Source organism: Cuculus canorus, chromosome 27, assembly GCF_017976375.1.
Source record: "Cuculus canorus isolate bCucCan1 chromosome 27, bCucCan1.pri, whole genome shotgun sequence".
In the NCBI taxonomy this organism is placed as follows: domain Eukaryota; kingdom Metazoa; phylum Chordata; class Aves; order Cuculiformes; family Cuculidae; genus Cuculus; species Cuculus canorus.
The window spans coordinates 2,487,162-2,512,489 of NC_071427.1; the positions used below are offsets into that span (position 1 = coordinate 2,487,162).

A 25,328-nucleotide genomic window follows, 5' to 3' on the forward strand; every position below is an offset into this window, starting at 1 on the left:
CTTTGGACTTGTTGCTGCTGGGGAGTCTCAAGGGGCTCCTGAGGGAATCCTGACTGTGGTTTTGGAATGCTTTGGAAGGGAAAGCAGGGTTTGCATTTCAGACGAGCAGGACCTGCCTGGGGATGGGGCTGCTGGTGGGTGGATATTGATAGAAACTGTCTCTCAGTAGCATAGCCATGAATTCTCTTAATTAATGGGTTTCTCCATTGATCTGCCTTCCCAGAGACCTCTTCCGTTTAAAGGACCTCGTGGTGATGCATCACCAACGGTAAAGACAGATGGATTTTGGTGGCATTAATCTGTAGTCTAAGCCTTTGGCTGAACCATGAACTCAAGAACAACGTATGAGGGACTCCTGGCATGGAGGACTCGAGCCAGAGGGTCTCCATGAAGGCAAGGGCAGGTGGTGGCAACGGGAATCAAGTCAGGTTGGGATCAGGCGCTACGGAACAGATGGCACTGAATATTGATGTTGGGATAAAGCAAAGCCAAACCCACTGGCTGTGATCCTGCATGGCTTCACTAATAAAAGGGGCAAAAACTAACACAGGGCAAGTTGATTTTTCATTGCTGCTGGTGGGTAAAGTTTAGCTTGAAGGGCTTTTTAACCTTAAAACAGACGGCCTCAGGTCTGGGCTAAATTATGGCTCCGCAGGCTGTCATTGGCTCATAAAAAGAGCAGGTAATTTTAACATTTTTGAACAACTGCCCAGATTAAGTTTACTAAAGAAGAAACCTCTGCAACTGTTCATGGCCACGAAGAGGAAACCAGGCTTGGAATGCTTTGATTTATGAGCTGGGCTGGGGATGCCCAAGAATGAGCGGGTCCTTGGCCGGCCTACACACGAGAGCAGGAGGCTTAAAAGACCTGCTGAAATACTTTGTGGTCTGAGGATTTCGCTGCTCTACCGATTCATCTCCGATTATCAAACAGAGCATAAATTCCTTCCTGATGACATATGAGAGAGCATGTTACCGGAGAAGCCAGCTGATGAGTTCAGGGTGAGCGGGATATAGCATGGGATCCTTTGGATATTTGGGGAGGACTTGAGTGGTTTTGGTTGCTGCTGTGACTCGTGGTGGTTTTGGCAGAGCTTGTTATGCTGCTTCACGCTCGCTGGAGATGTGGCCGTTGAACCACAAGGCATTTTTGGAAGGTAAAACTGCTTCCTTTTCCGTGGGCTGGTGACGCATGGAGCTGTTGAAACAGGTCCAGAGGAGGCTACAAAGATGATCGGAGGGCTGGAGCACCTTTCATACGAGGACAGGCTGAGAGAGTTGGGGTTGTTCAGCCTGGAGAAAAGAAGGCTCAGAGGGGACCTTATAGTGACCTTCCAGTACCTGAAGGGGCTCCAGGAAAGCTGGAGAGGGGCTGTTCACAAAGGGTCATGGGGACAGGATGAGGGGGAACGGGTATAAACTGGAGAGGGGCAGATTTAGGCTGGACATTAGGAGGAATCTCTTCATGATGAGGGTGGGGAGTCCCTGGCCCAGGTTGCCCAGGGAAGCTGTGGCTGCCCCATCCCTGGAGGTGTTCAAGGCCAGGTTGGATGGGCCTTGGGCAGCCTGAGCCAGTGGGATGTCCCTGCCCATGGCACAGGGTGGAACTGGGTGATCTTTAAGGTCCCTTCCAACCCAAACTATTCTATGATTCTATGATTTCCAAGTGGAGGGAAAGTAGGAAAGGAGAGGTATCATGTGCTGTCTTGTTACCCACAATTTATACCCCAGTAAAACTTGACCCATCGAGGACCCGAGTCTGCAAAGCCCACCGAGCACAGTGAATGCAGCAGTAGCATCTCGGCTGTTTTGGGAGCACGAGTGGCAGCAGAATCCATCCCACCATGGTGCTGGGACCCTGCTCTGCGGTCACTGGCATCAGGCAGGAGCGGAGTCAGAAACACCCTTTGCTGGTGTGAATTAGGTTAGAGGAAGGGGGAATTCATTAAAACGCCACCCCATGTGGAGTGAGGTTCGAATTAATTCTGAGCGAGTGCAGCTGACAAGCTGAAAATATTTTTTTCCCTTCCAAAGAGGTTTTATTCTCTCGGCTCTGCCTCACTGCAGCCTTCAAATCCTGCAGATGGACGTACAGGCGATGGTCTGGCATTGGCATGAGTTAGCAGTGCAGAGCAGAGCGAGGCACTGTCGGTCATAGCAAGCTATTTAAAGGAAGATGCTGCTTTTCCATCACTCGGGTCTTTGTGCCTGTTCACGCTCAGTGGGAAGAAAGTAGTATTTTCCAGCTTTTACAGCGACGGCTTCTTTTCTTTGTAGTTTCATGCTGTTCCGCTGTTGGTTTGTTCAGGAATAGCATCCTGGCTCTCAGCAGGAAACAGAAGTTCATCTCCTGGAGCTGCAGGAACCCTTTTTGGAGATGCTCCTCAGTTGCAGATGCGCAGGCAAGCCTTGAGGTTTAACACCGTGTTACTAAACTTAACACCGTGCATGTCCTTGGCCCGTTTGGGTGTTGGGGTTTAGTATAACCCTGCTCCGAGCTCAGGAAAGGTGCGGCTTTTGCCCTTGCTCAGCTGACACGTCAGAGCCTCTCCTGCTCTGATGATGTTTGTGGGTCTGAGCACCCACCCAGTACCAAACTGCTCTTTGTTTGCTTTAATCCCTGTCACAACTGCATCAAAACTGCTTCAAATCTGAGTGGCACTGACACCCTTTCACCTCCCTGGGATTTGTTTGAGCTCAGGTACCGTGTCCTGGGCTGCATCGAAAGAAACGTGGCCAGCACGGCGAGGGAGAGGATTCTGCCCCTCTGTTCTGCTCTTGTGAGACCTCACCTGGAGGATTGTGTCCGGTTCTGGAATCCTCAGCATAAGAAGGAGATGGAGCTGTTGGAACGGGTCCAGGGGAGGCTACAAGGATGATCTGAGGGCTGGAGAACCTCCTGTATGAGGACAGGCTGAGAGAATTGGGGTTGTTCAGCCTGGAGAAGAGAAGGCTCTGAGGAGACCTTAGAGCAGCTTCCAGTGCTGAAAGGGGCTCCAGGAAAGCTGGGGAGGGGCTGTTCACAAAGGCTTGTGGTGACAGGACGAGGGGGAATGGCTTTAAATTGTAGAGGGGCAGATTTAGACTGGACATAAGGAGTGGTTTCTTCACCACGAGAGTGGTGAGGCCCTGGAACAGGTTGCCCGGAGAAGCTGTAGATGATCCCTGGAGGTGTTCAAGGCCAGGTTGGATGGGCATTGGGCAGCCTGATCCAGTGGGATGTCCCTGCACGTCGCAGGGGTTTGGAACTGGATGATCTTTAAGGTCCCTCCCACCTAAACCATGCTATAATCCTTTGAAACCCATTGCAATGCCCCATCCCACCTCCCTGGTGCTGGGAAGGATTTCCCGGTGGGATGGCTCTTCTCTGTGTGATTTAGGACCCGTCTCCCTGGGAAGCTCTCGCTGAGCCAAGCAAGAGCCCAGATCCTGCGCTCTCATTGTTATTCTGCAAAACAGCTGCTTATTTCTGCTTAATCCCTTTCCAAACAGATAGGCTCAAATCAGAAACAGTTGGGTTCATGCCAGCCTGGGCAAGAAGCTCTCCTGAATCCTATCTCGGAGCAGACACGCTCTTGGGTGCTTGTAAAATACCGAGCACCTCCTTGGCAGAGTCACAGGGAATCCGAGTGAGTAAAATAATTGGCCCAGACTCTTGGGATAAGTAGGAGCTCCTGGCCCAGCACATTCCCAGCAGCATCATGGAAAAGGGGTTGCAGCTGAATTGGGAGGGGAAAAATCCTCACTATTTAGATGGATGAAGTAAGGGAAAAATGCCTCTGTGAAGAGGACGGTTCCAAAGGGTGTTTCTGTGCTCTTGGGAATGATATGCATGTGTTTTTGCTGCTGGTCAAGGTGTCCAGTGCCTGGATCCAGCCTGGGCTCTCCCCTCCCAGGGTTGGTGTCGCCAGGATAGCTCATTTCTCCAGGAATCACAGAGAGGCTGGGAAAGCCAAACATCCGTGTGGCCAGTGTAAGTGGGGACCTGTTGTGCCGGGACTGCCGGAGGCTCGGAACAAGTCTTCAGCTGCAGGGACATCGTGGACGACACTGGAGACCTTGGCTCAGAGCTTTGCCGTGTGAAGCAGGGACAAATCCGGCCCGACAGAGGTTGTGGATGGATCGTGGTTTAAAACAACCGCTTGGGTATCAACTCACCCATGGAGAAGGCACTGATTTGTGCAACATGGACCCCTGCGTGCAGGTATGGTTGAAACTCCAAGGAGGCTGGCAGCAAGGTGACATTTTAATTAAATCATAGAATCATAGAATCATAGAATCATAGAGTAGTTTGGGTTGGAAGGGACCTTCTAGATCATCTAGTTTCAACCTTCCTGCCATGGGCAGGGATGCCTCCCACTAGAAAAAGCACTGTATTCTTTTTTAATAGGTCAAGAACTTCATGGACTTCCCCTCTGCAAAGAAATGCACAGCAAAATGAAAGCTGTGGGTCACCTCCAGCTGTGGGTCACCCACCACTTCCCTGGGCAACCTGTTCCAGGGCTTCCCCACCCTCATAGTGAAAAAATTCTTCCTTATGTCCAGTCTAAATCTGCCCCTCTCCAGTTTATACCCATTGCCCCTCATCCTTTCACTCCAAGCCTTTGTGAACAGTCCCCCCCCACCTTTATTGTAGCCCCTTCAGGTAGTGGAAGGCTTTCTTTTTATTCTGTACAAAAGCAGCTCCCAAATGAGCCCATAAAGCTGTGGCAGCCGCTTTGGAGAATGCCCAAAGCATCCAAAACTCCAGCTGGATGAGTGTGTGGAGCTAGAGGGCTTCCTTAATGACCTGGATGAAGGCATTGAGTGCACCCTCAGCAAGTTTGCAGATGACACTAAGCTGGGAGGAAGTGTCGATCTGCTGGAGGGTAGGGAGGCTCTGCAAAGGGATCTGAACAGGCTGGACTGCTGGGCTGAGACCAATGGGATGAGGTTTAACAAGGCCAAATGCCGGTCCTGCACTTGGGGCACAACAACCCTATGCAGCGCTACAGACTGGGGGAAGAGTGGCTGGAGAGCTGCACGGAAGAGAAGGACCTGGGGGTGCTGGTTGACAACCAACTGAACATGAGCCAGCAGTGGCCCAGGTGGCCAAGAGGACCAATGGCATCTTGGCTTGGATCAGAAATGGGGTCACCAGCAGGGCCAGGGAGGGGATTCTCCCTCTGTACTCGGCACTGGTGAGACCGCACCTCGAGTACTGTGTTCAGTTCTGGGCCCCTCACCACAAGAAGGATGTTGAGGCTCTGGAGCGTGTCCAGAGAAGAGCAACGAAGCTGGTGAGGGGCTGGAGAACGTCTGACGAGGAGCGGCTGAGAGAGCTGGGGTTGTTTAGCCTGGAGAAGAGGAGGCTGAGGGGAGACCTTATTGCTCTCTACAGCTACCTGAAAGGAGGTTGTGGAGAGGAGGGAGCTGGGCTCTTCTCCCAAGGGACAGGGGACAGGACAAGAGGGAATGGCCTGAAGCTCCGTCAGGGGAGGTTCAGGTTGGATATCAGAAAAAAATTCTTCACAGTAAGAGTCATTGGGCACCGGAACAGCTGCCCAGGGAGGGGGTCGAGTCGCCTTCCCTGGAGGTGTTTAAGGAACGGGTGGATGAAGTGCTTAGGGACATGGTTTAGGGAGTGTTAGGAATGGTTGGACTCGATGACCCAATGGGTCCTTTCCAACCTTGTGATTCTGTGATTCTGTGATTCTGTGATTCTGTGATTCCTTCTGCAAACCCTTGGTGGCACAGGAAGGTGGGCAAGCGACAGGGCTGCAGAGCGTCCCCCGTGGGGCACCTCACCCCCCATGCCATCTTCCCTGTGAGGATGACAAATGCTGATGTTGGCAAAGAGCTGGGTGCTCCAGCTTGGGGAGTAGAGGAGGATGCTCCCATGGGCTCCCTGTAGAGCAGGGAGGCTCCTGCCAAAGTCTCCTCTGGGCTAGCACGGGGCTGCCTTTGGCTGCCAAATGTTTGATGCCAAGCAGAAGGGATGCTGGTGCATCCAGGACGATTCCATTACTCTGACCCAACGCAGACACCAAAAATAAGATAAGATAAAAATAATTCCCAATAAAGCTCGCCTCTTAAAAGCAATAAATAATCCTCGGCAGATGCTGGTTTTCAATCCAATTCTCTATCAGCAGGCCTACGCAGTGCTGGGAGGGAAAACACACGACTTCGTCTTGCTGGGAAGCGGAGCTTCAACTTCTTCCAGTTTTTGGATTCCCATCCTGCCCCGAATCCAGCGGAGCTCTTCAGAAATGGGACACAGCAGCACAGGTGAGGTCCCTGTCCAAGGATGTCCTCTTCAGCCTTGAGGGTACTGGTTGTCACCTGCCTTTTGTGTGGTTCGGAGCACTCAGTGAAGTTTCGCTCTAAAATAGTAGCTCTTGAATCCATCCCTCTTCCCTAAAGCTGCCACAGTGATGCCTTCTTGAGTCTTACGGTGCACATTCATGGGGAAAAAGTCTCCTGCAGCTCAGTGTGCTCATTTTACAGCCACCCACCCTGCTCAGTTGGGATGTGACTCACGGGATGCTCCAGCCTTTGAGGTTACCCAAAGGCAAATCCAGCTGGAACCTCTGCATCCAAGGAGGAGAAAACTCTGGGAAGATGGCTCAGCAGAGCAGACTCAGCTCCACTTGGCCACCCAGCCATGCAGACTCGCTGCGAGGGGCTGGGCTGGGCTCAAGGAGGAGCTTTTCCAGCAATTTTAGTGGCCACTCGTGGGTCACAGGTCTCAGCAGCCCCACTGGTGGTGAGGAGGCTGAAGGAAGGTGAGATGTGTCCTCCTGCTGGGACAGCAGTAAAAGTATTTCTGGATGCCAAAGTAAATTGTTGGCAACCAGGTGCTCTTTCTCTTTTCATAAACAAAGCCAAGGAGATAAAAGCAGCCGCCTCGGCTGCCTCTGCCTCCTCCCTCCAGCCCAGTCCTTGCGCCCTTGCACACCCAATCCCACATCTGGAGCTCATTGGGGGCAGCTGCTTGGAGGACGCGGATGGGAACAAGCTGAGCCTCCTTCCGAGCTGCCGCCTGGTCCAAGCATGGTCCTCAGGAAGCAGAGTGCAAACAGGGCCCCCCTTGGGCTGGGAAACTTGGTTCAGATCAACGGTGGCAGCTGAAGCAGTGAAAACCAGAGAGGTTTGGTTAACCTGTAAGCAGTAAAGTGAGGTGTCTTTTTAATGAGCAATACAATTTGGGTTTGAGGGGACCTCAAAGCCCATCCAGTTCCACCCCATGCCATGAGCAGGGACATCTCCCACTGGATCCGGTTGCTCCAAGCCCCATCCAACCTGGCCTTGAACACCTCCAGGGATGGGACACTACAATCTCCCTGGACAACCTGGGCCAGGACCTCCCCGACCTCATAATGAAGAATTTCTTCTTCACGGCTAATCTAAACCTTCCCCTCTCCAATTTAAAGCCGTCCCCTCTCATTCTATCACTCCATGCCCTTGGAAAAAGTCCCTCCTCTTTCTTGTAGGTCCCCTTCAGGTACTGGAAAGCAAAAATAGCTTCAGATTTCTTCTTGGTCGTACATCCCTCTCAACCAACGGTGGCCAAACGCTGGGAAAATGTGCTGATTAGATCTTGCATGTGCCCTGAATTTTGTCCTATCCCTTGCACAAACCTGAGATGGGCACCAGGAGCAAGGTGCTTCCCTCCAGCTCTGCAAAGAGTTAGTCATCCTGGGAGTAGGCACCTGCCAGCACCTTGGGAGCAGCTTCCCAAAGCTTCAACTTTGGGGAATTCTTACGAGAAAGGCTGATCTGAACCCTTTTTTTTACAGACAAGGGTCGTCGCAGATGGATTTCCCAACCCAGAAAGATTATAGCAGGCAAGGAGAAAAAAAGGTCTGCGTAGCCACAAAGGAAAGGTTTGCATTTCCATTTGCGAGAGGAACATCTTCCATTTTGGGGCTGGAAATGGCTTCTCTTTTGAAAATTGAGAACAGCACAGTACAGCGCAAAAATAAACAACAAATCAGCCCAATCCACTGGAGCGCAAAATGAAGCATTTTGACAGAAGTGAAACAAAGCCCTCTAGCTGGCCCCACATGAAATCTCAGGAAGCAGGACGGAGAAGAGAAGGCTCTGAGGAGATCTTATAGTGACCTTCCAGTACCTGAAGGGGCTGCAAGAAAGCCAAGGAGGGACTGTTCATAAAGGCTCGTGGGGATGGGACGAGGGGCAATGGGTATAAACTGGAGAGGGGCAGATTTAGACTGGACATAAGGAAGATTTTCTTCATGATGAGGGTGGGGAGGCCCTGGAACAGGTTGCCGCATCCCTGGAGGTGTTCAAGGTCAGGTTGGATGGGCCTTGGGCAGCCTGATCCGGTGGGATGTCCCTGCCTGTTGTAGAGGAGTTGGACCTGGATGATCTTTAAGGTCTCTTCCAACCTAAACTATTCTATGATTCTATGACACCTTGGCTGATCCTTGGCTCTACTAAAGCCTTCCCAGTCATTTCCTGTGGATCCTGCTGCTGGTTTTGGGCAGGATTTTGGAGGCTGAGCTCATGGTGCTCACCTGGAGTTACCATGGACTTGTCACAACCCTGTAGAGAAATAGTGTTTTAATGAAGGCAGTGGGGACCTGTCCTGGCGTGGGACTGTGCCTGACCAGCCCCAGCTCCCCGAGTCGCTCCCGTTCCATCGGGGTTTGCTATGTGCTTTCCTGACAAACCCTTGCCAGGGTCCTGGTTTTCATTAGCTGGGGGAGGGCTGTTTGCTCCCTCGATGGTTCTTCCACATCTGCCTCATCCCTGGAGAAGGCTCGAGGAAATAATCTGAGTCAAGCGTGCTCGGGCAAGTCCAAAATAGTCCCCTCTGCGGGAGTCAAATTATAGAGCGGTGTGCCCCGTGTCCTTTGCAACCTGAGATCCGTGGTTCTTCAGCTGCTCCTTTATTTGTTTATCTACATTGCTTCTGACACAGCGGTTGAGTTGCTAGCACGGTCTTCGTTGTCATTTCATCTTACATTTCTAGCTACTTGTCTATGACATTTTCCCCTTTCCCCTTGTCTTTTCTTGGAAGAAATTGCCCTGCATACAGGGTCACTGCCTCAGTCTGGTTTCTTCTGGCGCTCAAAATGTGCATCTGGAGACCTGGAATCAGCTGCAAGAGGGCTGTCTCTGGCGTGCAGCTCAGCCTTGCCAAAGGCCACGGTCTGGTAAGACCGAGTCTTCTTCTCTCTTTTGGGTCATTATCTCACGCATGGGCTGTCTGAAGCTGTGACCCACCTTTGCAGCTCCAAGACACCGAGCTCCTGCCCGCACAGAGGCTGTAGCAGAGCCGCCGGGCGTGAAGGGACTCGGGGAACCGAGGGGAGCTGCAGGTGCTGCAGCAGAAAAGGTGGACTGGTGCTGCTGGAGGAAACCTCTGCCTCACCTGCTCCTCAGACCAACTGCACATCCACCCGCTGGCCCATATCAGGTACCTGGACCTCAACTTCATCAAACCTAAAGGAAATGATGCTATTTTTCTCCTCCTTCCATGTTAAGGACTTCCAGCCCTTGCCATCTTTCAATATTTTAAGTTTTTTGGTCGACACCCATGGCAGACAACCAACAAATCACCCTTAATCCACCTGAACTGCTAAATCTCTTGGTAATCCCTCCCCAGCGCTGCTCCGACACTGCTCCCCTACAACAAACCTTCTTGGTACCATCAATCAGTGTCTCTGGCTCCCAGGTGCCTCATGGTACGTGTCCGCGCAGGGAAACCCTCTCATTTATAAAGCTTGGGGACCTCCCACAGTTTCTCATTCCCCGTGACCCCGGCCAGGGGGTCGGTGCGCGGAGTAAATTGCTCGAGAGGGAAGGCCTTAATATTTATACGGAAAGCCATTAGCAGGCAATATCTTATCTACCTTCTGGTTTGAAGTGGAGGCTTGGGGCGATGGCCGGGCTATGAGTAGCGTTGGAGCCGCCACTGAAATGCTCTTTAGCCATCACGCTTGTGGTTGGGTTATAGTACATTGTTAACGTTGTGGAATGAGAGAAGCAGCGGGTATGGAAAGATAGCAGAGAGGAGAGAAAAAAAAGACCTTAGATCTTCACCTGCTGCATTTTAAAGCCAGACAAAAGCTCCCAAATCTACTTGGGTACCTCCTGCGATGGTGTGTTTTATCCTCATCATCACACACGGCTGGTCCCTGTGTGGATGATGTCTTTCCAGGCCCAGCTGGAGGATGCAGTGGTCTTTCTGGGTCTTAAAAAGAATAAACCTATGAAGCAGCCGTTGGCTGTGAGCGCCACAGAGCCTCCCTGAGATGTTGAGCTTAGCTTTGAACACAGAGGTGGTCAAAACTTGTTTTCTCCAGGGGAAGCCGTGTTGGAGAGCCTCTGTGTTGGATGTTAAAAAGAAAAAAAAAGGCAGGGAAGAAGTGAAGATGGAAGTGAAGATGCAGCAGCGGTGAGATTCCTGCAGGGTTTTTCATGAGGGGAGAGGTGGTGGCTCCGTGGGAAGGCAGGAACACGGGACACGAGGGACCAACTCGTGTGGGGATGCTGGGCAGGCGAAGCATGGAACTGCAACGCTGGCCGTTTCTTTAGGAAATGGGGTAAATCACACCATTTCTTTCGGAAATGGGGTAAAAAGCAAACCAGGACAAGACTAAAGAGTGAGGCAGTGGGGTTCCAAATTCAGTGATATTTTATGTGTAACAACTTCTACAGAAAGAGCCCTGAGCACCTGGGGATGTAAGTTTGCGGTACCTTTTTTTTTTGAGTCCATGTCTTTGTACGATGCTGGGGGTCCAGGCTGGGCTGGGAATGGGAACAGAAGTGTAGCCGTAAGGAAACTCATTGGAAGCAGCAAAGGCGCTGGTGGTGGGCAGGTGGGGGACCTCCAGTCGGTGGATTTGTGGGAGCATTGAGCATCCAGATGCTGGACATAGACTGGGGCTGAAGCAGCTGTTGGGACTCCACGTATCCAATCTCACAGCTATTGTCCTTTAGTTCAAAAGCCATCAGGGATATTCAGGCACAGGCTGGAACAGTCTTCATGGGTGGAGGGGAACCAACCTCAACATCTCATTCTGCGAGGCTGAGGAAAGCAAGAGAGACAAGGGTATGGTTGCTCCTTCTTTCCTCTCCTCTCTTCAAGCCTGCCATGGCATGGGTTCGTGTGAGATGGAAGAAATGTTTCTGAACCAGAAAGCTGCTTCTTGGCAGCATTCGGCTCGCACGGCCGCTAGGAATGATCGTTCTTGAAAACCAGGCTCTCCCCCAGGGCTGTTTCTGTGTTCCCATTGGCTTTTGTCCTACTGAAGTATCCGGGGTTGTCTGTTTGGATTGTTTGCACCAAGATGTGGTTTAGAGGTGTTAATATTTGCACTTGGTGAAATCCTTCCCTGACATCATCACAGGCTGATTACTAAAGGCTGAGAAATGTAGGATCTTGGCTCTTGACCTGGGAAAGACGCTTGATGATTTCAAGGAATGGGACAGAACAGGGAGAGCAGGGGGGGAGCAGCGCACCATGTGTTGGGCTGCTACTGAATCAGAAATTCTCACGCTGGAAACACAGAACATCTCTGCTCCCCAAAGCTGAGGGGGGAAAAAAAATAACTCAATTCCTCCCTAGAAGAGCACTGAAACCTTTCAGCGCTGTGAGTGAATGTGGCCTGGGCGAGCGGGGTGATTGGCACTGGCATTCCTCTGCGCGGTTCAGCTCTGGGTGCAGCACGAGTAATTGCTGGGTTCTTTTATTTTTCTCTAGGAGGAAATAGAACGTTCTTGGGAACACAAACAGTTCCCATCCTTCCTGCACCACTCCCTGCTCCTGGAGGCTGGAACCAGTGGGGGCCACGTGGCTTGGGCTCCCGGAAGGAGTCACACCCATGCCAAAGGGTGGTGTTGCCCTTCAGAAGAACCTTTGGTCCCAGTAAATGCACAGAACTGTTGACAGAATAGGTAGAGCAAAATCATGGGGCAAAGTCCAGGGAGAGACAGCTTTAAAGGGTTTTGGCCCGCTCCAAGGAGATGCAAGGTCTGGGGCACTGCTGGTGCTCAGGGCTGGTTGCCAACCTCACGCTCCCACCCCAGCCTCCCTGCTGACATTAAATCTCTAGATCAAGCATCGCTAAATTTGCTCTTGGTGGCTGCATCTTTCTTCTCTGCCATTACTGGGCTGTGCCACGACGGGGGTGTAGCCTAAAGATCACAAACCCATTGCAGGATGCCAACCAGGACATGTGGTTATTTGATGGGGCATAAAAAAACCACACTCAGCATCCCTGGACCTGTTGTACACTTGGGAGCTGATTGCCTCCCATCTCCCTGGTCCTCATCCCTTGTTTTGGGAACCCCCATGAGAAATTTGGCAGGGTGAGAGTGCCTATTGCACCTTCTTTTATGTCTATGCAGCTGAGGGTGATGGAGGGGAGCATCAACAGTCATCGTGCTAGGACAAGACCTACCTATCCCACCTGCTGAAGCTCAGCTGCGTGTTTAGGGCTTCCACTGGATCCATGCTGGTTCTTGCCTATTGGTGATCATTTCCCAAAACATCTTTGTTCCTGGAAAGCTGAGAGATGAGCACCAAGAAAGGAGAAGGGAGCAGTTGGAGACCGGAGCTATGAGTGCCCTGGGCAGAGCTCCATCGTGAGTCTTCACAAAGGAATTCTGCATTCCTCCCACCGCTTTGGCCTGCTTGTACTCTGCAGTCTACCCAAAGTGACTGGAGCAGGGAAATCACAAAGCCATAGAACGGTTTGGGTAGGAAGTGACCTCAAAGCCCATCCAGTCCCACCCCCTGCCATGGGCAGGGACACCTCCCACTGGATCCGGTTGCTCCAAGCCCCATCCAACCTGGCCTGGAACCCCTCCAGGGATGGGGCAGCCACCACTGCTCTGGGCAACCTGGGCCAGGGCCTCCCCACCCTCACAGCAAAACATTTCTTCCCAAGATCTCGTCTCAATCTCCCCTCTTCCAGCTCAAAACCATTCCCCCTCGTCCTATCCCTGCCCTCCCTGATCCAGAGCCCCATCCCAGCTTTCCTCTAGGCAATGTAGTGTCTTCCTTGTAGACTCTGCAGAAGCTTTTCAAAGAACTGAAGGCTCTTGGAGATCTTTCCCCAGTTAATTTTAATTCAAGCATTAAATGCCTTGATGCCAGCAGAGATACATTGCTAATGGGGCTGTAAGACGTGTGCCCTGTTGTCTTGGTGTCGTGTGTCTTTTCTTGGGACAAGGTGTCTGACTAGAGAAATGCTTCAAGAACTCGCCCAAGAACTACGGTATAGAACCATAGAATAATTTGGATTGGAAGGGACCTTAAAGATGATCCAGTTCCAACTCCCTGCCATGGGCAGGGACACCTCCCACTGGATCAGGGACTCCAAGCCCCATCCAATCTGGCCTTGAACACCTCCAGGGATGGGGCAGCCACAGCTTCCCTGGACAACCTGGGCCAGGGCCTCACCACTCTCATCATGAAGGAATTCCTCCTTATGTCCAGTCTAAATCTGCCCCTCTCCAGTTTGCACCCAATCCCCTTCCTCCCATCACCACAAGCCTTTATGAACAGTCCCTCCTCAGCTTTCTTGTACGCATGGGTTTCAACACTGTCCCATTATCATTTGTACTGCGCACACCTTGGCACAGTTTTAGCACATTCCAAACTGTGCCTAGATATGGTTCACGAAGAGCCCGGGATGGGGACCATTCCCAGCACGAAGCCTCGATGCAGCTGCAGTTGACTGAGAAGCAGTGCGGATGGGAGTCAAGCTGTGTCCCTTGGTCTCAGGGACAGAAATGAGTCTCTGACTGTTTATTTAGTAACGTAGGTGAATCCACTGTGTTTGCAAATCCAGCGTTGCGGATTATCTCTTATAGACTAACTGCTCTTGGTGACCCCTTTGAAGGCAAATGGTGTCACTGCTCACCTGCTGGCACCCCGAGGTGGGTGACATTTGCCTCGTTGGCACAAGGAGTTCAGCCCTTGCGTTTTTCTGGGCTCTCCTGGGTGAGAGCTCAGCATCTGAAGCTCTGGCATCGCCTGCTGGGTCAGCAGGGCAGTAACCAGGAAGCTTCTCCGTAACACAGCGTTGTTTACCTTCAGGTGTGGGGATTACTGACTGTTAATCACGATACAATAAGGCTTCATGGTAACCGTGTTTGACCCTGCCAAGCACATAACCTGAACAGCCTCTTTGTTCTATCTGTGCTGCAATCTCCCATCACCTTCAGAACTGACCTGTCACTTCGTATTATGTGTCCCACTCCTAACGATTCTCAATCCACAGCTTTGTGGCTGTTTTCCGTGGCTTCCCCATACTCGTTCGTTTGTTTAATTTACGTTAATCCCTCCTACTAAGCTGAAGTTCCTTATGATCCTGGCCTTATGATACAAAAGCCTTGAATTTTCATCTGGTGTCACAGGACCCTTCTGCTCCGGGCTTCCCATGGCGCTGGGAGATTCAGATCTGGATCTGGCGTAGCGTGAGCTGGATGACACCAACGGTGGGTGGGGCATGGACCACTCCAGATTTCAACATCTAGGTTAATTAAACCCAGAGCCTGTGCCCTCGAATCATTGACGTTACTAGTACAGGTGTAGCATGTGCCGTGGGGAAAGGGCAAGAAGTCAGTTTCACAGAATCATGGAATGGTTTGGGTTAGAAGGGACCTTAAAGCCCATCCAGTTCCACCCCCTGCCATGGGCAGGGACATCCCACTGGATCAGGGGCTCCAAGCCCCATCCAACCTGGCCTTGAACCCCTCCAGGGATGGGGCAGCCACCACTGCTCTGAGGAACCTGAGTCTCATCGTGAAGAATTTCATTCCAATGTCTAATTTAATTCTTACCCCCTCCAATTTCAAGCCATTTCCTCTCGTCCTATCAGTCCATGCCCTTGGAAAATATCCCCCCCCAGCTTTCCTGAAGCCCCTTTCAGTACTGGAAGTTGTGCTAAGGTCTTCCTGGAGCCTTCTCATCTCCAGGCTGAACAACCCCAACTCTTTCAGCCTGTCCTCATACTGTTTCTCAAGTGTGGAATTTCTGGGCACAGCAGTTGCATGATGGGTACCTTCTCAGGTCCAGGTGAGGAGCTGTGAGTTCTCAGGCTGCCTGGGTCACACAGGGGTCAGCGTACCATGAGTTATAACCCCCAATCTTCATGCCATGGTGTATTTTTTCTCTCACCTGTGCTGGAGTGCTCCCAAGTCTGCAGGAGGCACTTGGATACACTTCAGGTGACTTCCAGCTCTGTCCCAGGAGACACACAACTGCTGGTAGAAGACCTGGAAATGTGTAATCTTCTACCCGGTGTTGCCTCTTTACACCCCCTTTGCCCACCCGAACTATCCAAAACTGCACTAAAGGTCTTTCTGTGAATTTAATCGTGGATCAACAATTCACATTTACAGCTGAATGTATTTAAGCCCTTTAATAACACATAATGGCTTTTTTCTCTCCCAGCCAAGTGCAGCCGAGCTCAATGCGAGATCAGTTCACTGTGGCCACGGCAAACAACCGACTCTCCATTTCCACAGACCGTGATGTACAATGCCTATTCACCTGCGCTGGACTCGCTCCAAAGCGGAATCTGCAGCGCTGGATAGAGGAGAGATCCCTCAGACAGTCTTGCTCAAGGATTCATCTCCTCTGAAGCTCGTGATTATTGCTGATGTCACCAGTCTCAAGATACTCAAGGCAAGGTGGCCAGGAGATGTGGCCTGGCGTGGGGATGGAGGCAGGTGGGCCATGAGCTCCAGGAGCTGGCAGAAGGACTTGCAGACTGGATGCCTACGCCTCCACTCCGCACCAGCTTTGCCCATCCTTCCCAAAGAGAACTGCCCTCCTGCCTTGCAAAGAAGGAGAAGGAAGTACCTCACAAGCAAATCCTGTGGGCTGAGACTGGCGAAGAAATGTGCGTGTGCGAAGGCGCTTTCAATGAGAAGGTGTGATTTAACCACAAGTGACATCTGAGCTGCTTTATTTGACCGTTCCTTAACTTGTTGAAGATTAATCTGTGCTGGCTTTATTGCAGCTTTTATTACTGGGTGACACGTTTCTGGTGGTAGCGACTGGCACACCCAGTTCAACATACAGAGGAACACCTGGAACAGGTTGCTAATCCCTTTTTGCATGTGTGCTCACCTTTCTCCTTTTTTTTTCCTGGTTGTGCCATTCGTGTCAGTGCTCACCTTCACAGCTCACTTTCCCACCAGGACCAAGACTGGAGGTGAGTCCTTTCTTTTTTGTTCAGTAGTTATCGGTGGAGGAACCTGACTCGGGCTGCGAGGGAGAGGCACAGGGTCCAGAAGGGAGGGGGACCTCTGCTGTCATCTGCTTTCACCTCTGATTGCAGGGAGACATTCCTTCCCTCTGTGTTTTCACACTATATCTGGAAGCAATATTGATACTACCGACATTAAAGTCCCCACCAGCTCCTGCTGGAGGTCCTGTTGTTGTGGGGACCTTACAGCTACTTGTAAGACCCTGGTGGAGGGGAAGTTTCCTTGTTCTTGGGTCAATATTGGCATGCGATCAACACTGTACTGTTAGTCCTGATTATTAATGTTAGTCCTGATTAGTGCAACCGCAGCAAGACCAGGGCTTTGGGGCACAGACGGCAGCTCGTGCTCTTTGAGACCACGGCAGTGGGTCAGTAGGAGCAGTGGGGTGTTGTGACCTAAAGGATCATGATTGGTACAGAGGAGCAGCCAGCAGGATGCCGGTGATAAAAGTGCTGCTGGTGCTCTGATGGAAACTGTGAGAAGTTTGGGGGTGTTATGTAGGCGTTAGCAGTGCCGAGAAGGCTGTGGCTGCTGTTTCCAGCACGCTGAAGCGAAACACACCGATGAGACCACTGATCAGTAGAGATAAGTTGAACCATTCCATGAGATCATCAACCAAATATCAAGAGAGCACATAGAGCACTGACCTTCACATCAGAAGGGTTTACCGGTAGCTGCAAGAACCTTCTCTGTGTGATGCTGACCTCGAAATCCAGTTTGTGGCTCACCGCCCCATTGGCCTATTCTTCTGGACTTCTTTTCTTCACTGTGCCTCCACAGATATTCTTCCAAATCTGACATTTTGCTCTGGTTTCCCGTGTTCACAGGCAGCGTTGCCTGTGTCTCACAGCCTTGTGCAGAGCCCAGGCTGCTTCGGTGCTCCTGTCATCCTGCTGGGCTCAGCTCCGGGGGCTCATCTTTGCACATGGCAGGATTTCTCCTGGGGGGATCCTTGGTGGCTTTCTTGGAGGGGTCTGTAGCCTTTGGGCATGTTCTGATTTCTCTGTGCCCACTGCCCTTTCGGTACCTCTCTGACCTCGTGAAGTTTCTGCCCATTCCGGACATGGTGAAGGTGGGGACCCCAGCCTGACCGTTTAATATCTATGTTTTTATGGCTGAATGTTTTAATCTCTATAGCTTTATAAATACATACATTTAAAACTTTCTACCCAGCTAAAGAGAGAGAAGAAGAAATAAACAGTGATTTGAGATCTCAATAAAAATATATGTGTAGCTGTCCATTCCTTTATGTGAGCTTCTATATAGAATATAGAATCACCAACAGGTTGGAAAAGACCTTTGAGATCATCAAGTCATGCTCAGGGACATGGTTTAGTGGCAGATAGGAATGGTTGGACTCGATAATCTAAGAGGTCTTCTCCAACCTAGTGATTCTATGAATCAAAGTCTGATCATATCTACCTGCCACGAAACCATATAAGGTCCCAGGAAAGCTGGGGGGATGACGACGACGACACTTTTTACAATGGCATGGAGTGATAGGACAAGGGGGAATGGCTTTAAATTGGTGGGGGAAGATCGAGGTCTTAGGAAGAAATGTTTTGCTGTGAGGGTGGGGAGGCCCTGGAACAGGTTGCCCAGAGCAGTGGTGGCTGCCCCATCCCTGGAGGGGTTCCAGGCCAGGTTGGATGGGGCTTGGAGCCCCTGATCCAGTGGGAGGTGTCCCTGCCCGTGGCAGGGGGTGGAACTGGATGGGCTTTGAGGACCCTTCCAACCCAAACCATTCCATGATTCTAGTAGTATTGCATTATCAGTATTGTTATTAATGTAATATTACTATATTTCAATAGTTAATATTAATCTCTGTGATCTCCACATTATGCCAACATTAGATCAGGTCAGCTTAGAGCAGGATACATCAGGTCAGGTGTAAAATCAGCTCTTGTAATGAGGACACCAACTAAAGATGCTCTGCTCAGAACCAGGTGCCGTTGTTCCGTGGGGCAGACGGACATCTCTGACCTTTATCTTTGCATCTCGCCATGCAAAGAAGGCAGGAGGGTGACCACAGGGCTGTCTGGGAACACCTCGGGCGATGACATGGTCCAAAGTGGTGGCCTGGCATGGGGGAGGGCACAAAGTCCTTTCTGATGTGCTTCCCACCCGGCTAGCAGCAAGCCCTGTGGCCAGTCCTGGGCTCTGGTGGCCACTGGGTGGGACCTGTGGCACCTCTGCCCCTGCGTCCTCCTGGTCACAGGCCTCCCTCTGTTGGAGCAGGGTGACACTTGTCCCCAGGGTACTGTGACGGAGCAGGGCATGGTGTGTCCTGAGGGACCCATGATGGAGCAGGGCATGGTGTGTCCTGAGGGACCCATGATGGAACAGGGCATCATATGTCCTAAGCGACCTGTGACGAAACAGGGCATCGTATGTCCCAAGGGATCCGTGAGAGAGCAGGGCCTTCTGTGTCCCCAGGCTCCCTTGGTGGAGCAGGCCGTCACGTGTTCTAAGGGAACCATGATGGAGCAGGCCATTGTCCCTGATTTCTGTACATGATGGGGATGATGTGATAGGGAGCAGCCCTGAGGAGAAGGACTTGGGGTGCTGGTTGATGAGATGCCCGACATGAGCCGACAACGTGTGCTCACAGCCCAGAAACTGTGTCCTGGGCTGCATCCAAAGCAGCGTGGCCAGCAGGGAGGGAGGGGATTCTGCCCCTCTGTTCCTCTCTTGGGAGACCTCATCTGGCATCCTGTGTCCATTTGTGGAATCCTCAGCATAAGAAGGAGATGGAGCTGTTGGAACGGGTCCAGAGGAGGCTACAAAGATGATCCAAGGGCTGGAGCACCTCCCATCTGAGGACAGACTGAGAGAGTTGGGCTTGTTCATCCTGGAGAAGAGAAGGCTCAGAGGAGACCTTCTAGTGACCTTCCAGAACCTGGAGGGGCTACGAGAAAGCTGGAGGGGGACTGTTCACAAAGGCTTGTGGGGATAGGATGAGGGGCAATGGGTATATATGGGAAAGGAGCAGATTTAGACTGGACATAAGGAGGAATTTTTTCACTGCGAGAGTGGGGAGGCCCTGGCCCAGGTTGCCCAGGGAAGCTGTGGCTGCCCCATCCCTGGAGGTGTTCAAGGCCAGGTTGGATGGGCCTTGGGCAGCCTGAGCCAGTGGGAGGTGTCCCTGCCCATGGCGGGGGGATTGGATGATCTTTAAGGTCCCATCCAACCCAAACTATTCTATGATTCTATGATTGTGTATACAGAGGGACCTGTGATGGAACAGGCCACCGTGTGTCCTGAGGGACCCATGACAGAGCAGGGCGTTGTGTGTCCCCAGGGACGCGTGACACACAGCTCATGACTCTTCTGGGATGTGAGGTGGGGGAACTGGGGCTGACTGGGAAAGGCAGCAGGTGGTGATGGAGGGACACCTGGGGTCTGTGGCAGGGTAGCTGGCAGGGTAGTCTGGCATTTGAGAGGTGACCTTTCTTTCCACAAAGAAGCGCTGGAAGTAAATGCCCTTCAGGTCTTCTCACTGTCCCCTGAGCCCCTCTGCGTACCTCCCTGCCGCACTGCACCCCGAGCCACCTCCCTGCTGGGGTCACTGTGCACCCATCACTCATTGTCTTGTCTGTGGTGTTTGCAGATCCATTCATGGAGGTCTCGGAAGGGAAGAAGATCTCCCGCAAGAAACTCCTCACCTTCCTGCTCTTCAGTTTCACCTTCGGCCTCTGTCTCTTGGTTTATCTTCATCAGTTCTGGACTTCTGAGTCAGATCATTATGATTCCAGTCCCCTGCCAGTGGATAAGCACAGGCTGATCATCTTGGTCTGGGAGTGGCCCTTTGGGCAACGTTTTGACTTCGTAAACTGCTCGGAGCTCTACAGCATCCCAAACTGCCTCTTCACCAGCAACCGCAGCTGGTTCCAAAAGGCTGATGCTGTGGTTATGCATCACAGGGACGTGTGCAGAGACGCGAAGCGCTTGGCCCGGCTCCCCAGACCCCAGTCCCAGCTCTGGATCTGGTTTAACCTGGAGTCCCCGAGTAACTCCCCAAACTTAGGCGCCATGAACAACCTCTTCAACCTGACCATGTCTTACCGGAAAGACTCGGACATCTTCAGCCCTTATGGAATGCTGCAGCCCCTTGGCCAGCCCCAGCCCCTCAGCATCCCACCCAAGACCAAGCTAGTGGCCTGGGTAGTCAGCAACTGGCGAGCAGATTCCTACCGGGTAAAGTACTACCAGGAGCTGAAGAAACACATTCCCGTGGACGTCTATGGGAGGCATAGGTTGCCTCTGTCCAGGGACAAACTCCTTCCCACTGTGTCCCAGTACAAATTCTACCTAGCTTTTGAGAACTCGCAGCATGAAGACTACATCACTGAGAAGGTCTGGAAGAATGCCTTGTCCTCTGGCACCGTCCCTGTCGTGTTGGGGCCTCCTCGAGAAAACTACGAGCGCTTCTTGCCCCCTGAGTCCTTCATTCATGTTGATGACTTTGCCAGTGCAGAAGAGCTGGCTCGGTACCTGTTGGAGCTGAGCAAGGACACCGAGAGATACCAACGCTACTTCCAGTGGCGCAAGTCGCTGAAACCCGTGTTGGCGAAGAGCTGGGGCGTGCACTTCTGCAGAGCTTGTTACTTCTTGCGGACTACGGAGACCAAGTATAAGGTTGTGTCCAATCTGTCTGGGTGGTTCGTGTAAGTGCTGTTGGCTCAGCTCTCCACTGCAATCTTTTTGTTCTTGCTGGTGGGCTGCAATTTCACGGGATGATTGAACTTGATGGAAATGGAGGACGAGAGGAGCTTTGAAGCAAACAAGGACAAGGAAGGAATTAGGTGTTCTTATGTCTTTGTCTTACTGGAGAAGGCGCTGTCAGATATAGTAGTACACAGAGATTCTCACTGAGATTCTCTGTTGTTACGTGAGCAACTTGCTAAGCTGGCTGCAGCTTGGTCTTCAGAGAAGTCCACCTTCAGTCTGTGCAAAAAACTGGGGAAGAAGAAGCCTCTCCCAAGCCTGTAGAAAGAAGGCACCGAGAATGGATGAAGGCTGCTCAGCACCTCCAGGCTGAGATGCCTTCTCACACAGCTGGTCCTCGCAGAGCTGGCGCTGGGGACACAGTCTGGGAATGCCACACTTTGGTGACTACACGCTCTGGGAACGAGGAGCTGCCAGTGGTTTTGGACCATAATGCTTGGAAGAGGCTGGATGGCAAAGCCCCTCTGGCAGAGGGTTGGGAAGGGAAGTGGCTGCCAGGAAGAGGGGAAGGGACTCAAAGCCACTGCCAGGGGTTTGTCAGGAGAGCACAAAACAATTAAATTTGGAAATTATTAGTAGAAGTCAGCCTGAATCGTGTACTGGGGGATGGGGAAGAGCCAAACTGAAATCCTGGTAGTTTTTAAGTGGAAAGAAGTGCTTTTCCAAACTTGAAAAGCTTCCACTGAAGCGCAGCCTCAGGCGAGGGAGGGTTTTCTCTCAAGCAGAACAAGGAGTATTTCTGCAGAGCAGAACAATTTCCAGGGTGGGTGGCAGGTGACTCACACCTTAGAGCGGTGGCCAACCCTGAGGTGGTCGTGAGCTGTGACACCGGGGACATGGACAGAAGGGGATGTTGAATGGCAAAAGAACATCTGTGAGAGCATGGGCGTGCGAAGCCACGGGGACAGGGCTTGACATATCCGTTTCGTTGACATCTTGCACACAGAGAGGGTCGGTTTTCCCAAATTTGGGCTATTTCCTCTTGTGGAAAAGCCTTACAGGGAAAGTCAAACATGATTTATCCATCCCTGCTAGTGCCTCCTGCTGCAGCCTCCCCAGCCTTGGCCAGGGGAGCATGTTGGGAGCACCCGCTCGGCAGAACATCTGCAAGAAATTCCCAGTATTCTCTTGCCAACCTCCCAAGCCGGATTCTATTTGCTTCCAAGACCTGGAGCCATTTAACACCTATTAAAACGAGACGAGTCCCGTGGGGGTTTGGACTCTTAACTGGGGAATGGCAGCACAAGGGGGATCGGCTTTTCCCTTTTGTGCTTGAGCCTGGAGTTATCTTGGCAGGGCAAGGCCAGCCAGGCTGGTCAGCCTTATACCCCCCTAGATCCCAGGGCTGTTTGGGGACAAGGATGAGCCTCAGGGAGAGCAGCCGGGGGCCAACGGCAAAATAAATATGCAGGGGGCAGATTGTTGAATGTTGACCTCATTCTCCAAATTCATGGAATCATAGAATAGTTTGGGTTGGAAGGGATCTCAAAGCTCATCCAGTTCCACCCTCTGCCATGGGCAGGGACACCTCCCACTGGATCAGGGGCTCCAAGCCCCATCCAACCTGGCCTGGAACACCTCCAGGGATGGGGCAGCCACCACTGCTCTGGGCAACCTGGGCCAGGGCCTCCCCACCCTCACAGGAAGACATTTCTTTCTAAGATCTCATCTCAATCTCCCCTCTTCCCACGTAAAACCATTTCCCCTCATAAGAGGAGACCAAAATATGAATTTTAGTTTGGTTGAAGCATTCATGGGCAGACCATGGGGTGTTAGGAGCTTGCACCCATCCAGGCTTAAGCCGTGGTCCTTGAGGTGGGATGTGGGGTTGGCAGGACAGAAATATGACGTTAAAGCTTCGTCTCCTCTCAGCAGCAGCTCAGTGCTGCCGTGGCCTGGGAAGGGATGCTGGTGGGCGAGGTGGAGCCACAGGCAGCCTGGTTTGGTTAAGGAGTGGGAAAGCTGACACCACGCTGGGGAAACTCTGTGGGGGGAGGAACTTCATTGAGGGAAACATCTGGATGGCTGCGCCATAAGGTCCCTGGACTTGGAGACTGCGCTGAGAAGTCACTGCCTGGCTTTTCCCCTCCACAGCCAGCTGGGAGATACCAACATGAGGGGCTGCTCCAGTCCTTCACAGAGAAGATGTGAAAACACTCCATTTACCACCAAACCTCCTGTCTTTTTAACCAAAGGCTCTGGCTCAGGTTGCCCAGAGAAGTCATGGATGCCCCCTCCATGGAGATGTTGAAGGCCAGGTTGGATGGGGCTTGGAGTAACCTGGTCCAGTGGGAAGTGTCCCTGCCCATGGTAGGGGGTGGAACTGGATGGGCTTTGAGATCCCTTCCGACCCAAACCAGTCCATGATTCCATGAGGCAGGCTGATGTCTTCCCAACTGACAATTCTAGCAGAGACGGTCCAAAAAGCTGAGAAGGGGAGAGATTTCCAGGGTTATTCCCTCAAGAGGAGAGACACAGAGGCTGCTCCTCATGGGAAACCAGGGAGATAACGATGTTGACAATAGAGGTTTTGGAGGAGCATCTGACTTCTGCTCTGCAGAGACACCAGGGCTGGAGGGAGCCGAGAAGAGAGGTAGAACTTGGGAGACACAGAAATGCTCACTAAGCCTGGCTCAACAGAGCTTTGTATTTGGGGGATTGAAGAAAAATGGCTCCAAACCCCTGAAAACACAGCAACTGGAGCCTTACAACTCCAGACTTTCATCATCATTGGGTTTGTCCTTCTGGGTGTGGGAAGGTGCTTGAACCAACCTTGTAAACTCAATTACTGACAGCTTTCCTGAGCCAAATACTCGCCGTGCTTTGGAAATCTGCTCCTCGCTTTGCCCATTGAGTCTGGGAAGGGGAACGTGAAACTGGTGAGACTGTTTCCTCCTTGGTTGTCCAACAGCACCAAACTCCCTCCTTCCCTTGGGGCAAATCCCCAGCAGCAGCTGGAACAACGAATACTGTCATTCCTGGGCTTCACCCAGAGATGCTGGTAGAGAAATCACCATATTTATAGGTTTAGGGGGATTTTTCGAGGCTTGTAGCCTCTTTGTCTTCACTTTTATTTCATGTTTTCCAGCTTGAAGCGGGATTGGATTTATTTTCCCACGGTTTTTCTTACCGGGGTATAATTTGGAGAAGCTCAAACTGAGCCGTGGGGTTGAGCACTCTCAGCATCCCATTTCCCATTTTAAAATGATGAAACGAATACAGAACGTCATTTGAGAGCTGGGAGTTCGAAGCTGGGCTTTTAAAGCAAGCACCAGCCGGTGAAAATCTCCCTCTTCCACTATGAAAGTTGGCCACACGCACCTCATCTCCAAGAAACTCAACCCAAAACTCCCCCTGACCCCAGCCTGGCAGCGCGTTTTGGCTTCACGTTGTTGCCTGCAAGCGTTGTTTTCTTTCTACTATCCTTTTAAGCTCGTGGAGGAGTCAGAGTTTCCAAGCAGCTCTCTCCAATTTGGCCATTAAAACCTCAGTTTGTCCTTTTTTTTCCCTTTTGAATCCTTTTTCACTCCGGACAGGCTGGCAGCAGGAGCCACACGGACACACACCTCCCCGCGCACACTCAAGGATTTATGAGTCTCAAAAGATGCTTCATAAAATATTTACAAAGTGGAGCTTTAAGCGTGAATGTTTGACTCGGCCACGAGCCGGCCACGGCTGTCAGGCCTCTGGGTGGCACAAAGTGGGAATAGAAACAGACCTTTTTTTCCATTCCTAAAAAAACCCCACTCTAAACCCATTTTCTTTCCCAGTGGTTCCTCTCTGAGCGATGCCAAGCGGGGCAGCTTGCTGTCTACGCTCGAATTGAGGTGTTTTACAAGCAAACAAAGCACTTGTGACCACTCTTACCATGGCACTGGGTTGTTTCAGCATATTTTTCAATGAAAACAAACAAAAAACCCCATATTTTTCTGGCTAGGAGGTGGTGCTTTCAAAGGATATGGATGCCGGCATTTTCCCTGCATCAGGGATACAGATGCTCCGCATGTGAAATGCTTTGATGTCTGCTAAATGGCAGTAATGTGCCTTAAGATGGGGTAATGTGTGTTAATTAGGGGAATTCTGTGTTAATTAGGGGAAATCTGTGTTAATTGGGAGTGTTGTTTGTTCATTGGGGGTACTGTGCACCTGGACCGCCGTTAGCTGGGAGGTAGCACGTGTTACACGGGGGCAACGCGCATTGAAAGGGGTCGACGTCGGTTAAACGGGGTTAACGTGAGCTAAAATGGGGCTAAACCAGCAGGTTTCGGGGCACTCAGGTCTGTCCCCTCCCCTCTGGCTTTCGTCCCCTGTGGAGCTGCTGGAAACCAGTAGCAAGGAGAGGGAGCTGGGATGGATTGGTGCGC

General features: G+C 51.7%; 1 protein-coding gene across 6 annotated transcripts; it reads left to right on the top strand.

The window, feature by feature from the left end:
• The first annotated feature begins 54 nt into the window (after positions 1 to 54).
• On the top strand, positions 55 to 21,357 carry LOC104054859 (3-galactosyl-N-acetylglucosaminide 4-alpha-L-fucosyltransferase FUT3-like). Of its 6 annotated transcripts, XM_054050436.1 has the most exons (7): positions 55 to 1,002; positions 2,278 to 3,629; positions 3,897 to 4,204; positions 6,129 to 6,267; positions 7,779 to 7,865; positions 15,416 to 16,181; positions 19,847 to 21,357. In XM_054050436.1, the coding sequence occupies exons 6-7, from the start codon at positions 16,085 to 16,087 to the stop codon at positions 20,905 to 20,907; spliced, it is 1,158 nt and encodes a 385-aa protein (XP_053906411.1). In that variant the 5' UTR covers positions 55 to 1,002; positions 2,278 to 3,629; positions 3,897 to 4,204; positions 6,129 to 6,267; positions 7,779 to 7,865; positions 15,416 to 16,084; the 3' UTR covers positions 20,908 to 21,357. The 6 variants fall into 6 exon arrangements, with proteins under 6 accessions (XP_053906411.1, XP_053906408.1, XP_053906407.1 ...); XM_054050433.1 differs by having other exon boundaries at positions 2,278 to 4,204; XM_054050432.1 differs by having other exon boundaries at positions 2,278 to 4,204; positions 6,132 to 6,267.
• The last annotated feature ends 3,971 nt before the right edge of the window (positions 21,358 to 25,328 follow it).